This window comes from Alnus glutinosa, chromosome 1 (assembly GCF_958979055.1).
Source record: "Alnus glutinosa chromosome 1, dhAlnGlut1.1, whole genome shotgun sequence".
NCBI lineage: Eukaryota > Viridiplantae > Streptophyta > Magnoliopsida > Fagales > Betulaceae > Alnus > Alnus glutinosa.
Genome location: NC_084886.1, coordinates 45,947,608 through 45,965,559, shown reverse-complemented (window position 1 = coordinate 45,965,559; position 17,952 = coordinate 45,947,608). Strand labels below are relative to the sequence as shown.

General features: G+C 36.8%; 3 protein-coding genes across 3 annotated transcripts; 2 read left to right on the top strand and 1 right to left on the bottom strand.

The window, feature by feature from the left end:
- Positions 1 to 78: 78 nt before the first annotated feature.
- Positions 79 to 2,529, top strand: LOC133852954 (glycosyltransferase BC10-like). The gene is made up of 2 exons (XM_062289564.1): positions 79 to 1,243; positions 1,772 to 2,529. Exons 1-2 carry the CDS (start codon positions 683 to 685, stop codon positions 2,414 to 2,416), a joined length of 1,206 nt encoding a protein of 401 aa, XP_062145548.1. The 5' UTR covers positions 79 to 682; the 3' UTR covers positions 2,417 to 2,529.
- Positions 2,530 to 4,692: 2,163 nt separating this feature from the next.
- On the top strand, positions 4,693 to 7,645 carry LOC133852896 (glycosyltransferase BC10-like). The gene is made up of 2 exons (XM_062289560.1): positions 4,693 to 5,576; positions 6,889 to 7,645. The coding sequence occupies exons 1-2, from the start codon at positions 5,028 to 5,030 to the stop codon at positions 7,531 to 7,533; spliced, it is 1,194 nt and encodes a 397-aa protein (XP_062145544.1). The 5' UTR covers positions 4,693 to 5,027; the 3' UTR covers positions 7,534 to 7,645.
- An 8,238-nt stretch (positions 7,646 to 15,883) lies between these two features.
- LOC133860759 (uncharacterized) lies at positions 15,884 to 16,333 on the bottom strand. Its single transcript, XM_062296372.1, has 2 exons — positions 16,107 to 16,333; positions 15,884 to 16,037 (listed from the first exon to the last, which is right to left on the bottom strand). The coding sequence occupies exons 1-2, from the start codon at positions 16,331 to 16,333 to the stop codon at positions 15,884 to 15,886; spliced, it is 381 nt and encodes a 126-aa protein (XP_062152356.1).
- Positions 16,334 to 17,952: the final 1,619 nt, after the last annotated feature.

Genomic DNA, 17,952 nt, shown 5'->3' with positions numbered 1-17,952 from the left:
TTGGGAGAAATTTCCAGAAGTTGGTGGAACAGGGTGTAAATGGTTGATATGATGCTATTAAAAGGTCGAGAGCTGATTGGTGCACAACAGTTGTGTAACTGTTGTGCATCCCATGTGTCTATAAACCTGCACAATAGTTGCACAACTGTTGTGCATGAGTCTTTTCTCTAAAAGGTCATTAGTAACTACAATGTTAGACGGGAGTATGTTACATGTACATAAGAAAGCCGAATCTCATAATTAAAGGAGTTTTTTTTTAATGAATAAACTAAGGAATATGTTGGTTATTGACATTAAGATTTAAGACGAGATTATAGTGAAAAGTAGAGAAGAGAGCAATTCAGTCTCTCTCTCTCTCCCCCAAGAAACTGCTATGTTTTTTCTTTACCTCGTATATTATATTCAACTGGTTACAAGCTAAATGTGGAACTGGAACATGATATTTGTGCTCTCTCCCCCTACTCTCGTGAATCCTAAGGCCCATCATCCCATCCATCCATCCATCCATAACGTTATTCACCCAACTCCTTGCACTTCCCATGTGCCCTTGCTTCACCTTGCTCGAATCAAACCGTTTTAGACCCTGCCCACTCTCTTTGGTTCATGGCTTAAAATCACGTCTCCAGAACCTAATTTGCATGAATGAAGATTAAAGATTTCCGAGCTCTTGATTACAGTGTATATGTGTAAGCTAGATAAAGAGATGAAGCAGTGTAAGGTGACTGTGTTCGTAAAAGAACTCTCCATCCGTATTAGAAGAGTTAAAGGAAGAAGTTTACATGTTACAACCACCATTTTCTTCGGTTTGTCCTTAGCGTTTTTCGTAATGATACTAGGAATTTTCATCAACAATCGTGCTAGAAAATTCCTATCCTCCAATGAGTTTTACCTCCCGCAACCCACTACATTTTATCCAATGTCACCTTCGCCTTCATGTTCTTCTTCATCTGCTCCCTCCTTGAGTGACTGGATAGCTCCCAAGGAGCTATCACATTCGATGAGCGATGAGGAGCTAATGTGGAGAGCATCAATGGTGCCACATCTGGAAACGTTCCCCTACAATCGGACGCCAAAGGTGGCATTCATGTTCTTAACCAGGGGGAGATTGCCGTTGGCACTGCTATGGGAAAAGTTCTTCAAGGGACATGCTGGGTTCTACTCAATTTACCTCCATAATTCCTCAGAACTCAATAATAAGCCACTGGAATCCTCAGCGTTTTTCAACCGGAGAATACCAAGCAAGGTTAGAAATTTATAGCATTCTCTCTCATTCCAAAAAATGCTTTGCTACAAAAAATCCTATCAAAATGTTAACCAGTCGGTCAAGTTTATATCGTATTGGGATTTTCTGCAATTGTTTGCTCGAATTGCACACAATATAGGCAGTCCCATAGAGAGGAGGTTCCGAGGTTCACTATCCGGAGCATGTACTCTGCAACTCTCATATACAGGGGCGGTCCTACCTGGAGGCTAGGGGGGGCCCTGGCCCCCCCAAGCCCCAAAATTTTTCCCTAAAAAAAAAAAAATTTCCCAAAAAAAAAAAAAATTTAAAAATTTTACCCCTTAATTTTTTTTAATTTTTTGAGTTTTGCCCTCTCTATTTTTTTTCTTTTCAATTTGGCCCCTCCATTTTTATAAACCTAGGTCCGCCACTGCTCATATATGTGGAATTATCAGAATTGCGTGCAATTTGAACAACCGAATTACATAAATCCTTAGGACCTTATCCGATTTTTCTGTACAAATTTAACTTTTGTTTGTATTTTGGCAGCCAGTGGAATGGGGACGTGCCACAATGATGGATGCAGAGAGGCGCCTATTAGCCAATGCCCTACTTGACTTCTCCAATGAGAGATTTGTGTTACTCTCTGAAACATGCATCCCTCTATTCAACTTTACAACAATTTACAGCTACCTCATAAACTCCAACCAAAGTTTTGTTGGCTCGTTCGATGACCCACGACAGATGGGTCGTGGTCGTTACAATAAACGAATGTGGCCAACCATATTACTGTCCGATTGGCGTAAAGGCAACCAGTGGTTCGAAGTTCACCGGCGGCTGGCTGTAGAGATAGTATCAGATGTGAAATACTACCCCATTTTTGAGAACCATTGCAGGCCTCCATGTTATATGGATGAGCACTACTTGGCAACCCTTGTGACCAAAACTCACCCGGACATGAACTCGAACAGGAGCATTACATGGGTTGATTGGTCCAGAGGTGGGTCGCACCCTACAAGGTTCGTGGGGAAGGATGTGTCCGAAACGTTTCTGAATGCGGTGAGACATGGGTTTAATTGTAGTTATAATGGTCGCACGACCACAATTTGCTTCCTTTTTGCGAGGAAGTTTCAACCAAACACTCTAGAGCCTTTGCTAAGGATAGCCCCAACACTGCTTGGGTTTAATCCTTAGGAGAATTGTATGGCCGACGAAACATGTCGCACATTGGGAGAAAATCATGAATATCGTGACCGTACGGTCCGCACCACAAGGATATATATAAAATTATTTGGCTGAGCCATGCCACTGAGATCATGTATGCTAGTGGAGATGGTGGCGTGGAGCACTTTCTCACTTTGTCTATAAATCATTTTGGTTGTGCCATGACTACCTTGTAGTGTCCTTGAAAATTTTTCTTTTCTTTCTTTTTTTTTTTTTTTTTTTTTTTTTTTTTTAAATATATATATACACGGATGAGAGTAACCTAAATTAAGCTTAATATTTAATCACAATTTATCCTAAAAGCTTAAGGTAATAGAAAATGATAAATCTAATAATTTAATTAATATATACTAACACTTTACCTCAATAAATTAGGCCCAGTACATATAATATTTCAATTGAAACTAGAGGTAAATTGTTGAGTCAAGGTTTAAACTCAGGACATCGACTTTGACAGTTAAATCATCATTTATCTCAAGAGCTTAAATTAATAGACAATGACAAATTTAATCATTTAATTAATATTTTAACATACTTCCTCATGGAAGGGCTCACAGTCTTTCTTAATAAGAATATTTAATAATTAAGGTTCGGAGTCAAGACTTACGTTTTGATATCAATTTAAATCACTATTTATCTCAAAATTTTAAGATAATAAAAAATAGTAAATTTAATTATTTAAATTAGTACTTTGACTCTTCCAAGCAAGGGCAAGGAAAATCCAAGAGATCATTCAATTGATTACTATAACTAATAATATTTTATTTTATTAGTTGTAGTAATCACTTAAATCAAATGACACCATCTGTTTAATAATTATGTTTATTATTTATCAATATAAGTCTATTTGTTCATTATTTTATTAAGTATGCGTAGTATTGATCAATATAAGTCTTTAGATTTTATTTATTTGTTCATTATTTTAGTAATTATGCTTAATAATTTAAATGAAATGACACCAAATGATAGAGTTCGAAACCGCCCCTGGTTCCGCGCGTCCTGCTACCATAAATTAAACATCATTTATAACAAAAAAAAAAATTATTTTTTTATTGATACATCAAATACGTATTCAATGGGAAAAAAATTTAGAATCTCACCTTTTTTAATTACACTGGCATTCAATTAGAATTTATTGGTAAAAATTATTAATTTTAACAAACGTACGTATTTGCACTGAAAACAACATCTTACGTGTGGAGAGCCGAAAAGACTAATTATAATTTAAATAATTACGAACCTCAAAAATAATTTTCAACATATACATGTTAAAAAAAAAAAAAAAAAAGAAAGAAAGAAAAATCAACGGCTCAAAACGCGTAAGAACCCGGCCCTCTTGCCCCCAAAATCACGTCGCAAAATCACGTTTGGTTGCAACAAACGACCGCTTTCTAACGAAAATGGTGTGATGGTTTGTTTTGTTTTTTGTTTATGTGAATCATCATCCATCAACAATCGCGGAGGATTGAACGTGAAAAGTTTTATTTGTTTTGACTGGAAGTAGAAGAAACAAAGGAAGGTTCTAAATTAATTATCATTAAGGTTAGGGATCAACGAGTTAATTGTCTTTCCATGCACCAAAACGGCAGCTGCAACAATCCATGCAAATTATCGATCGTTTGCATGGTCAAACTTTTCTTCTAAGGAATTAATGAGGCTGAGGGAGACTTTTGGGTTCTCGACACGTGGGTCTTTGCCGTTTGATGATCAACGGGGGCATTTGAATGTCATTAAAACATATATATATATATATATATATATAAAATTATATATACAGTTAGCGGCCTGGGACACGGAAACCACGTAACGTTTTCTTTTCTTATTATTAGTTGGCGGCTAATGTTAACTAAGACTTTTTATTTCCTACACAAAATGTCAAAGTCCACGAGAAACGCCTACGTTGTTTCGGTTCGGTCCCAGAAGAAGCATGTAACGCACGGCACCGAAATTATTAAAGCCCTATGATTTTTACTGAGAATTGCTTCTTCCAAAACTCTTTTTATTGGTCAACGAATAAAAAGACTCCTTTTTTACTGGTGCTTTGGCATGAATAATAAAATATTGGAACCAGCAAAAAGATTGTCAAAAGTGGCAGCCAGTAAAAAAGTGACTTTCTTATCATGGAGCAAAGGAAACCGAAGTGAAAGAGACGGAAAAAGGTGGAAAGAGAATCCTAATCGTACGCGTCTAGAACTAGAAGGCCATTTATTTAAGGCAGACACGCAGCTTGTCCCAGCAGCCATTAGTCTCTCTCTCTCTCTCTCCACTCTTTTGATTCTTTGAACAGCTAGCTTGCGGTTCCTCAGTTGAATTTATAAATTTCTGGGTTTTTCTTCTTTAAGTTGTTTGTGTTTCAGATTTTTTTCATTGATTCGATTTTGTTACAATCACTGCATATTCTTTAGTTTATGATCATAGATTTCATCACTAATTTTCTCTTAATATATATTAAAGAAAGAAGCTAATAGAGATAGTACCTATCAAACTCATTATTTTTTTAATATTTCTTGTCTTCAAAGAAAAGAACCCTTTTGCATAGAATAAAAAAGGACTTGAAAACTTCGTTAGTTTCTCTTCCAACATGAAGGCTCCAAACCAAAACAGATCAATACCCTCAGTTTCCAAGCTCTTTAATCTCCAGTTAAACCTACACAATATCCTTTCTTATTTCTTCCTCTTTGCCTTTGGCTTAACCTTTGGGGTAATACTTAGTTTCTACCTCAAAGACTTCTCCTTCAGTCTGCAATTCACCCAGTTCTCGTTTTCTGCTAATTCACGATCGCCACCATCATCGGAATTGCTAGGGATAGGACCAAATTTGAAGGCCGGAAATGGTCACATAGGCTTGACAGAGTACCTGAAGCCGCCTCAAGCTATGCATGACATGGATGAAGAGGAGCTGCTATGGAGAGCTTCAATGGTTTCCCGGATTCCCAAGTATCCGTTTGATCGAGTTCCCAAGGTTGCTTTCATGTTCTTGACAAAGGGGCCCGTGTTGATGGCTCCTCTGTGGGAGAAATTCTTCAAGGGGCATCAAGGGTTGTACTCAATTTACGTGCACTCAAATCCATCTTATAATGAGTCGGAGCCGGAAAGTCCAGTATTTCACGGCAGAAGAATTCCTAGTCAGGTTAGCAAAGTGCCTAGCTAAAACAATGTAGGCTAGCTCTCTGTTTATTCTCTGTGTCATTTTACTTGAATGCAAATTTTGATAAAAGTTAAAAATATCTTCTTTGTTTTCTGTCCTTGAAGCCGAAAATATCTAAAACGTCAGCTATAAGTTAGGTTGATGTGGATCATCAGAGATCACTTTTTTATTAAAAATTAATTTTTTATAAAAAGGTGACGGTGGGGGGACGTAAAAACGTTCCCCACAAATTCACTGCTCCGTTGATAAGGGACCGCATGCCCTGTTGGCCTGTTTACCTCTTTCATATTATACTTAATTCATAATTATTCCGCCCGCCATGCTATTAAGGGTTGGTTTTGGTGTACAGTTTCCCAATAAATTTAATATCCCTATGAATTTTTTGTATAAATTTTTTAATTTGGCCACTCACGGGTTGTTTTGATTGGTTTTTTTTAGAATTTTTTTATTTTTAGTTTATTAAGAGTATTTTCATAATTGAGATAAATTGATAATTTTTTATAATTTGAAAGGACATTATTCGAATAGAGAGTTTTCAAAAAAATATTATCAATTAAATAATAATTTGAGAGAGAGTATATGAATTTTTTTCAACTTTTATGCACGTCACGTACCTCCGGGCCTAATGAAATTATCGATTCTCATTGACAAATAAAATCATTTGCCTTGCAGATTATCATAATTTTTCAGGAATATGTGGTTTTTATTTTAGTTGAATGCAAATTTTGAAAAAAGTTAAAAATATTTTCCTTTCGTGTCAATGTAGCTGAAATCTGAAAGGAAAGCTATGTGGTTGATGTGTATCGAGGGACCACATGCTCTGTTTAGACAGACTTTTCATATAAAAAATTACATATATTCTTAAATTACTATTTAATTGTCATCCTTTTTTTCCAATTTTTTAATTTCAATAATACTCTCTTTAAATTACCAAATTATCGTCAATGTCCTCAAGGTCAGCAAAAAAAATAAAAATAACCCTAATTTTTTTAATAAGACGAAAATATCCTTATAATTTTTTTTTTTTTAAAATTTTTTTGTAATTTCTTTCTAAAAAATGTCATATTCATATTCATATTCATGTCATATTCATGTCATAAACGAACCATGTGGCAAATTGCTCATCCAAACCGGCATTTAAAGGGGTAGTTGAAATGATGAGATTTTAAAAAGTAATTAGAGATCGAGATCAATATCAATCAAAAGTTATAAAATTTTTTTTATGATGATATGTTGATGGAGTTAAAAATCTTGTCCCAATTAACTGATGGATGTTTTTTATAATATGATGCAGGAAGTTGAATGGGGTAAGGTGAACATGATTGAGGCTGAGCGCCGGCTACTTGCCAATGCCCTTCTTGATATCTCCAACCAGCGTTTCGTTCTTCTCTCCGAATCCTGCATTCCTCTCTTCAACTTCTCCACCATTTATTCTTACCTCATCAACTCCACCCAAAATTATGTAATGTCCTTCGATGAGCCCGGCGCTGTAGGACGTGGGCGTTACAATTCCCACATGTACCCGGGGATCACGCTCCGGCAATGGAGGAAGGGGTCCCAGTGGTTCGAGATGGATCGAGAGCTCGCCGTTGAAGTCGTCTCCGATCAAAAGTACTTCCCGTTGTTTCAGAAGCATTGCCACGGCTCGTGTTATGCCGATGAACATTACTTGCCGACATTTGTGACCATCAAGTTCTGGGAGAGGAATTCGAATAGGAGTCTGACTTGGGTTGACTGGTCAAAGGGTGGGCCACACCCGGCTAAGTTTTTGAGAACGGATGTGACCGTTGAGGCTTTGAAGAGGTTGAGGAGTGGGAGCAAGTGCGAGTACAGAGGAAATACCACAAATGTTTGCTTCTTGTTCGCCAGGAAGTTCACGCCTGCTGCTTTGGAAAGGCTCTTGAGGTTTGCACCAAAGCTCATGCAATTCAACAAGTAGGTTTAGAAAAACACTCTCTCTCTCTCTCTCTCTCTCTCTCTCTCTCTATATATATATATATATATATACCATTCGTTATTCAATTGTAATAAATCTTAATCTTGTTTATTTCTTTTCAAAATTTCATGAGGCCCACGTACATTCTGGTGCTAAACGCTTGCGTTTTAGTTGGGATGTAAAAAGTTGTACGACGCCCATCCGGCATGTTAGTTCCATCAAATATTTTGGCTTGTTATTGCGAATCGATAAAAAGAAAATGAAAAATAAACTTCTTTTTTTTGGGGGAGGGGGAAATTGAAACAAACTTAAACAAGGTGAAGACACTGTGTTCTTTGTCGTTCTTTTTCCAACAAGAGAAATACTAGACATCCTAACACTTTTTTCAAGAATTTGGTTCCAAACTGATGTGTCATAATCCTATGAGATTGTGGCACACTTTCCAAAATGATAGATCTCATGAAATTGTGACACATCAGTTTAGAACTAAATTCTAGAAACAAGTATTTGGATGCCTCGCATTCCTCTTCCAACAATGATATCATCAGCAGCTTTCTCGTCCTCAATCAAATAATCACGATTCCACAACTTTGTAGAAGCAAAATGTACAATTGTGAATTCTTCTAATCCAAGTAAGGTTTTCAAGAAACCAGTTGCAAGAAACTCTTGTAAAATTGATAAAACTAAACATATAGTGTAATGACTGATAGCGTTAGAGCACCTTTATAATTTACCTACTTAGAACTAATCAAGTTACATTTGCTTGTAATAATCAGAGAAAACGCTACTTACAGATTCTAAAAGTGTGACAACCTTTTTTTTTTTTGAAAATATACAAATGAGTCATCACAATGCCTATATGTCACTCAGCCAACTCATAGCACAAGTCTCATAACCTGTTCCTGATATATCAGAGTTATAATAACTATGTAGTGGTATACAAATCTAAGCAGCGGAAATCAACTCCATAAACATAAACTATTAGTTATACAAAAGAGCCATTTAACGTCTATCTGTTTAAGGCTAGACATAAGTTATTTACACAACAAAAGAATGATTAACAAACTGTGTCACAAGCGACACTAGTCATATATAAAATGTACATCAAAAGGGATCATCCAAGTCCAACACCTATATGACCCAAGCGACGTGCTTTAGTCGTAGTATTCCAAGTAGCTAGCCACAAGATTGTCGTCAACATCTGTGGTACCTGCAGTCAAAGCATTATCATCTATACTGCTGTGGTGTTAGTCACGTCCGTACATGTAAAAGTATGAGTTCACCACCTCAAGAGTATATCACACACTCGTATTCTCAATGAACCAATCTTTCATCCTACCGTACGTTTACAGTAACAGCCACCAGTAACATGATGCTTAGTTTTGAAAACGTTTCGTAACTGATAGAATAGACATAGTCATATCACAACAATAGTAATCTCATTCCAATATGCACACATACATATACATACATCATCTGAAATCACATCACACACCATCACACATTACATGCTTTTATTCTGTTTCTTGTTTCTGAATCCAAGAGTATCAACTCACTGGCGCCAGGAGCCTCAACTCTGGACTAACTGTTTCTGTAGCTTAGAGCATCAATTCTAGTCTTACATATGTTCCACCCATTAGGCATTTGATAAGCGTTGAATGTTGCACATTCAACTCCCTTAACTTACATATATTAATTCCTTAACATTGTTATTTGTTTGATTTTGTATTGTTTTATTGTTTTCAAATTTTAAATAGAGATGCAATTAATTCCATTGATTTTGGACTTAAAGCACACTTTGAGAAGACTTAGAAGATATGTTTAAACTTAACCAATCATAATAGAAGACCTATATGATGTGGTTAAGTTCAATCAAATCAAGGGAATGATTAAATTGAAATTTATCCAATAAGAGTTAGAATTGGATTGGATTCAAATTTGGATTCTGCACATGTCTCAGTGTTTTAATCATAACTTTCTGCTCAAGTCTTGGATTGCAATGAAATTAGTGGTGTTGGAAAGCTAATAAAAAATGAAATAAATATGGAAGAAATAAAAATTTTCTAATTCGGACATTTACTATGCCAAAATTTCCCCGAAATAAAAGACCGCAAATTTGGACGAATCCTATTCCGATTTATACTAGGATTGGCTCCTAATTTGACTAAGAGACTAAGTTTCGATTTTTCTTGAATTTCTAAGGCTTTTAGGCCTTTCATAGTCTCTATAAATAGATCCCTAAGTTTCAAGAGAAGGTGTGCTTAGCTTTAGATAAAAAATTCTTCTTGGAGGCTTGACAAGTTGAAGAGGAGAAGAACATGGCAGGATGCCATCTCAGCACCACGATGAGCGGCTAAATTCATAATAGGTTGTTGATGTAGCCCTTTCCAAGTAACAATGGTTTAATTGTATTTTAATTTGGAATTTTCTATATGCATAATGGTTGTATAACTGTAAAAATTGATCTTAATGTTTATATTCAATAATTATGAATTTCTTATCTTGTCTTAAAAAGTCTTTTATATTGATTGAACTCAATCCTTCATATTTTCTGTGATTATGTGAATGATTGCTATACAACGGTTTTAATTGACATAGGATCAAGATGGTTAGATAGGTCATGCCTAGGGAAGACAGATTGTATTACATCCTAGTTTAGTATAATTTAGATAGACAGTTTGTACTAACCGAAGATAGGTTATATTATTCCATTGATTGTGTGTATCCTATTAAAGATATAGCTAATCCATACTTAGGGAAGACAGGTCGTACTGCATCTTAGTGGTTAGGTAGACGGTCCATGCCAACCGAAGATGGATTATACTTATTCTTTAGAGGTAATTTCTTGACTACTCGAGTGAGACGAGCCCTATATCATGCATATTATGAATTTTCATTGTTAATTTATGATTGACCATTGTTATGCGATGAGTGGTGAAATCAACCACTTATTCTTTCTCTCATCACTATAATCTTTATTTTTATGTCTTTACTTTTATGCATTTAACTTAGTTATAAACAAAATCAAATTAAACATCTTTTAAATTAAGTTATATTTAATCTTGAAAAACTTGATAAAAACACATACGCAGTCCTTGAGCTTCAACACCCTCAATATAGCCCTATCCTACAAGGATTCATACTATTGTGAGTGATAATTTTATTATGGAAAAAAGACACTTTGCCCTCATGATTTATCCACGGCCTAGCAATATACCCCCCAATGTACCAAAATTTAGATATGACTCCCTCGAACTTGCCAACGTGTGGCAAAATTTATCTTCAGTCCAGTCACCTGTCCGTTTGGACGAAAATTCGGTCAAGTGCAACGTGCATTTCCCCTTCCCAAAATACCTCGGCCCCATCAGCCTTTATACCCGCACATGCCCATTCCACCACGTATGCCAGAACAAAGACCTACGCCCTGACGATCCACCATCCATGTTGTCGTCCTCCTTTCCTTCGCCGCCATACTCATCGTCGTACAACGACGAGATTGTCGTCGGCCACTCAAATGCGTCAATCATCATCTTCAATTTGAAGATGATGATTGACGCGTTTGAGTGGCCGTCCTCAAGCTGAGCTCGAATATGTGGACCCAATTGAACGAACACAAGGAGAGAGCAGAGGATGAGAAGCTTGGGCAGAGCTGGATATGCCATGGATAGCCTCAGCGAGAGAAAGAGAGAGACAGAGAGACAGAGTGATTGCTAAGCCAAGTAGCTTCTGCTTCTTCTTCTACAAGTCTTGTGCGATTGTCGTTGGAGAAGATAGGAATAGAGGCAACTGAGACCATCTCTCTCTCTCTCTGTCTTTTTGTATTTGTATGAATGTATGTGCCGTACGTGTGGTTAAAACCTATATACACTTGCAAAAATTAAGTTCAGCCAAATGGGTCAAATCCAAAGATATGTTCAAAATATTCGGAGAGTAAAGAAAAGAAAAAGCTCTGGCTCACCTTACCTTGTGATGGCACTCACGCAATGAACACTGAACAAGCAACCCCGCATCCTCAAAATAAACCGATGAAGACGGCTGTAGAAGAAGAGTTGTGTAAACCAGTAGAAAGAAGGCGAGGAAGACAAGATTGTTTGGTATGCATATTCGAAGGTCATTGGCTTAGGAACTCGCAGGCATACCCAGAAATAGAGAGAACTCAAAAAACAGAGAAGGAAAAAATAAAGATCACAACCCAAATACCTCAGATCAACATTTCGACAATGCTCCTCAACTACCACTGGAAACCAAGTTGGATTTACAAAGGAAAACAGAAATAAAAACTAGTCACCAGCCGCTTCCACAGGTTGAAGAAGATGAGGTTGAAGACGACATTTTTTTCTTTTGATAAATGCACCGTTTTGTTTAAAACAAAACTTTCATTAATGACAAAACTTGGACCATCATTTTTACATGTATTTGCATGCATATGTGCAAACAAAGGTGGTATGTACAAAAAACCATATTTAATTGATAGCCAGACACAATTTAGGCCTTCTCCCTCTCCCTATCTCTCTCCTCTCTCTCTCTCTCCCTCTCTCTGCACAACTCATAGAACTTAATCAATCTAGTGCCACATGCCATTTTCCAGCCACAATAGCTTATTTGGTCTCTGTCCTTCACTCCAAGATTGGCGTGGACAAGCTCCTCTAGATTTTTAGGTACGCCACCATGATCGTCCTCGCCTCCTCGATGCTCCCCGAAACCCTAGCCCTAATTGGCTAGCTCAAGAGCTTCGAGTCTAGCGTGGGACTGAGCCGCAACGCCTTCCGACTCAGCAAGTTCGTACAGGACCTCAACGCACTCAAGCACTCCCATTTTGATTCCACCAAACTTGGACAACAAGTCTCCAGCTCTGTATTGCATTAGTAATACTATATCATGCAGTGAGGCTAGCAACAATTGCAGCACTGGTGGTGATAATCCTCACGATGCTTTGCAATGCTCCACTTGTGAAGTTACAGCATAAGTTTCAAAGCAAGCTTATGGTTGCACAGGATGAGAGATTGAGGGCTAGTTCTGAGGCTCTAGTGAACATGAAGGTGTTGAAATTATATGCATGGGAAACCCATTTCAAGAATGTAATTGAAAATTTAAGGAAGGTGGAGTACAAATGGTTATCAGTAGTGCAGTTGCGAAAATCATATAATGGCTCTCTCTTTTGGACATCCCCTGTTTTGGTCTTTGCTGCAACCTTTGGAGCATGTTATTTCCTCAAAGTTCCTCTACATGCAAATAATGTTTTCACTTTTGTAGCAACTCTACGCCTTGTTTAGGATTCCATCAGATCTATCCCGGATGTTATTGGAGTGGTCATTCAAGCAAAAATTGCATTTGAACGTATCTTAAAATTTCCTGAGGCGCCGGAGCTGCAGAGTGCCAATGTACAGGGGAAGACCAATGTGGAGAGTGTAAACCATGTGATTTCTATCAAGTCTGTCAATTTATCATGGGAAGAGAATTCAGCAAAGCCCACACTTCGAAACATAAATCTAGAGGTTAGACCTGGAGAAAAGGTGGCTATATGTGGAGAAGTTGGCTCAGGAAAATCAACCCTTCTAGCTAGCAGCAATTTCGGGTGAAGTTGCGAATATTCAAGAAGGTTGATTTGCGAATATTCAGTGTACATGTTATCACACAAGCAGATTCTCATGTTCAACTCAATTCAAATTCTTTTCACATTCTTTTTAACATATCATGAAAACTCAACTCAATTCAATGTTCTTCAAAACATTACTTCATATTCATAACTTAATCACAACATTTCTCCAACATCAATTCAATATCATATCTCACATTCATAACATAATCTCATCATTTCTCAAACATTATTTCATTATCATATCTCAAATTCAACATAATCTCATTATTTCTCAACATTATTTTATTTTCATATCTCACATTCATAACATAATCTCATCATTTCTCAAACATTATTTCATTATCATATCTCAAATTCATAACATAATCTCATCATTTCTCAACATTATTTCAATATCATATCTCAAATCCACAATTCAAGCATCATTTCGTATTAACATTTCATAATTATATTCTATTGACAATTTCATAACTATGTTTCAATTAACATTCTGTAACTATGTCTCTATCAACATTTCATATTCATATTATTTTCACATATCATTTCATCATCATGAGCACATAATCAATGTAAATGACAATAGTTCAATTATAAATTTATAACATAAAATTCCTTGGATTTTCAGTGAGTAAAATACTCACTTGGTTGCAAGGTTTGTGGCTTAGTAGAAGAATCCTCAACTAAAGCCGTGCAATGTATCGCTGCATTATTAAATTGCACAATACATAAGAGTTAGACCCATGGAAAACTAGGGGTGGAAAAATTATTCGATTACTGAAAACTCACCGAACCGCCTTCAACCACCTACCGCCAACCGTAAAATAAAAAAAATAAAAAATCGGAATAAAAAAATTTACCGATTTAATAGTCGGTCGGCAATCGGGTAAAAGGATATTTCCATCGGGTTCAGACTCGACCCGACCGACATTAAGCAAAACGGCGTCGTTTGACGCGTTATCAAAAAAACCCAAAAATAACAACTAAAATGACACCGTTTAGCAAGCTTATATTTACAATTTTTTCTCACTTAAGTCACTTTTCAAACCCTAAAATCATCTCTGCCATCTCCCTCTCTCAGTCTCTCACAATCGCCAATCTCCCTCCCTCCCCAATACTTGCTGCTCACGCCTCACACATCTGCTGCCCTCCTATTCTGCAAGCCTCCACTGTCCACATGTACCACGAGATCCACGATGCCACGTCTGGTCTGTGCAGCAAGAAGCCAAGAACTAAGAAGATTATGATTCATGAACAAGAAGATCGTGATTCACGAGGACCACAAGCCAAATAGCCAATCCTGTTGATTTGGTACCTGGGGTTTTTTTTTTCCTTTCTTTGATTTATATATATTGACTATTGTGATTTGTGGGTTTGATTATTGTTGAGTTTTAGAGTTTTGGGTTATTGTGGTTTCACTGGTTTATTTTTTTTTTTCTTTGATTTATATATATTTACTATTGTGATTTGTGGGTTTGATTATTATAGAGTTTTGGGTTATTGTGGTTTTACTGGTTTGTAAAGTTTGTTCAACTCTGTTGGAAACTTGAAAGTTTAGGCTGTAATCATGTGATTCTTGTTGAATTTATGGTTGAATTTCCGATTTATCCGATCGAACATTACCGATTTATTTTTTCAAATGATCCGATTTTTTTTTTTCAAAATTATTCGTTGTTGGAAACTATCCGACTTCACTGACAAGCATGGTTTGGGATCAGAAACACCATTTCCGACCCCGACTTACCCAACGTCCACCCCTATGGAAAACCCATAGAGTTCTAGGGTTCCATTTAACATTCTAACAACAACAAACACTGACCCATAGGGTAATCTTAGGGTTAGACACTTGAAATTACACTTAAAACAAAAACCCAAAAACTAGGGTTTTGAAAAAATTACCAAAATTCGTCCAAAAGCTACCCGGAGCTTGGGGAACGTTTAGAAGGCTCCAAAATGTACAAATCCTAAAGAATATTAAAGATTAAACTGAATTATTTAAGGATTAGCCCAAAATCTAGGGAAAATAGAGATTTCAAAATTATTTCAAACCAATTGGTGGAAATGTATATCTCTTCGCGTAGATCGTGTTCCCGGTATTGGATTTGAGTTTGGGGGCTTAGATTTCAAGAAATCTAAGGTTTAAGATGAAAAACCTAGAGAAATATGAGAGAGGGGCGTGAGTTTTGCTGAAAATTCAACTGGAAATGACCAATTTTCGCTTTATATCGCTTACTGTCCGACGGGGTAAGTAGTTGTCCGGATGCGCGCATCCAAAATCCCAGAATTAAGTTTTTGCCTTGACCGTCCGGACGCCTACTCCAGGTAGTGAATTTACACTCCTCGGGGCTCCCGTCCGGACCCTGTTCGGTGCCTGTTTGGACGCGACCCTCAGAAACTCATTTTTGGACTTTTCTAAGCGTTTTCAACATGTTTTCTTGCAATTTTACTATTTCTAGACATTTAATTATTTTAATTTACATTTCAAACACTCAAGTAATGTCTTGAGCATTACATCCCTCCCTCCTTATAAAAATTTCAATCTCGAAATTTAAACTTTAAAGCGTTTTATACACATGTGAACATACATTTTACTCAAAGGAAAACATAGGAATGATATGAATCAAGCGATCATACCTGGGTTTACTCGAACAAGTGGGGATATATATCCCGTATTTGCTACTCAAGCTCCCATGAGGCTTCCTCCACATCGTGATTCCGCCACAAGATCTTCACTAGTGGGATACTTTTGGTCCTCAACTACTGTTCCTTGCGATCCAATACTTGAACAGGCAACTCTTCATATGTCAGATTGGGCTGAATATCAAGAGGCTCGTAGTTAATCACATGTGAAGGATCGTGAACGCATTTATGCAGTTGAGAGATGTGAAAAACGTCGTGAACGCCCGCCAAACTAGGAGGCATTTCAATCTTGTATACAATTAGGCTCAGTCTCTTCAATACTTAAAATGGTCCAACGTACCTTGGACTGAACTTGCCCTTGTTGCCAAAACACCATACACCCCGCATTGGCGACACCTTGAGGTACACAAGGTCACCAACTGCAAACTCGAGTTTGTGGTGATGCTTATCTGCATAGCTTTTCTGTCGACTTTGAGCGATGAGCATACTTTTTCGGATAAGTGCAATCTTTTCCTTCATGTCTTGCACCATTTCAGGCCTTAACAACTGTCTCTGGCCAAACTTCATCCTAATACAACGGCGATCGACACTTACTCCCATATAGAGCCTCGTACGGCACCACGCCAATAATTGCCTGAAAATTGTTGTTGTAAACAAACTGAACTAGTGGTAGGTATTGTATCCAGGTTCCCTTGAAGTCCAACACGCACAACCTAAGTATATCCTTGAGTGTTTGGATAGTTATCTTGCATTGACCGTCAGTTTGCAGATGGTAAGCGGTGCTAATGTTCAACTTAGTCCCCATTGCACTTTGCAGCCTATCCTAAAACTTCGAAGTGAACTGTGCATCACGGTCCAACACAATGGAGACAGGCACTCCATGTAGTCTCACCATTTTCCGTATATATAACTCTACTAGCTTGTCCAGTGAGTCTGTGATTTTGATGGGGAGGAAATGGGCACTCTTTGTCAATCTATCAACAATAACCCATATGACATTTTGTCCGCTTGGTGCTCTTGGAAGACCAACGACAATATTCATAGCAATCTGATCCCATTTCCATATAGGCACATAGAGTGGCTGAAGTTTCCCAACTGACCTTTGATGTTCAGCTTTCACAAGCTAGCAAGGACACTGTGCAACATACTCAGCAATGTCCCTCTTCATGCCGCACTACCAAAACTTTCTCTTCAGATCCTAGTACATTTTGTTGTTGCCTGGTGATCAGTGTCAAATATTGAATATTTAAACCCCTTAATTTTCATTAGTTAATTCTTTAGCTCTGTCTTAATCTAATGTTTTGTGTTAGATTTGTGTTTTTAGTGTTTTGTAGGTTGCTAAAAGAAAATGATAGTTTTAAGGTGAAAAATGTAAACCTTGGAAGAAAACACACTTTGAGAAGACTTGGATGATGTGGTTACGTTTAACCAAATCAATGAAAGAAATAAATCAGAATTTCTCTAATTGGAGTCAAAATCAGATTGGATTAAATTTCAGATTCTGCACATGTCATGGTATTTTGGCTATAACTTTCTGTTCAAGTATCAGATTAAGGTGAATCTAGTAGCATTGGAAAGATAACTCAAAATAATACAAATCGTTGTGAAATAAGATTTTCCTAATTCGAACGTCTGCTATACCAAAAGTGTCCTATAATATAAGAACACAAATTTGAATGAATCCTATTCCGATTTGTACTAGAATTGCTTCCAAATTTGACTAGGAGATTGAAGTACAATTTTTTTAAGATTTCTAGGACTTCTAGGATTTGTTTTGCTTCCTATAAATAGACTGCTAAGCCTCAAGAAAAAGGGGGGAGCTAAAGACCAAATATATTTTCTTATTTTTAGTTTAGTTTTTCTTTAGGTTAGGTTTTACTTTTCATAATCATGTGTAACTAATTTCTCAACTAAGGTTGAGGATGAAGCCTCATCGATGAAGAACAACAATACTTCCATGTAAGTCTTTATTATCCGATTCTATTTTGTTTAATTTTTTCAATGTTTTACATTTTTTCAATGTGTGGAATGATTCTTGGATATCTTTTGTGATTCAAGGATACATTTGATGATTTGAGATAATTTCACATAATTGATTTCTTGGTTTTATTTATAAAACAATTAGATATCCCTTGTGATTTATTCTACGGATACAATTGATGTTTTGATTTAAATTGGATATCTTG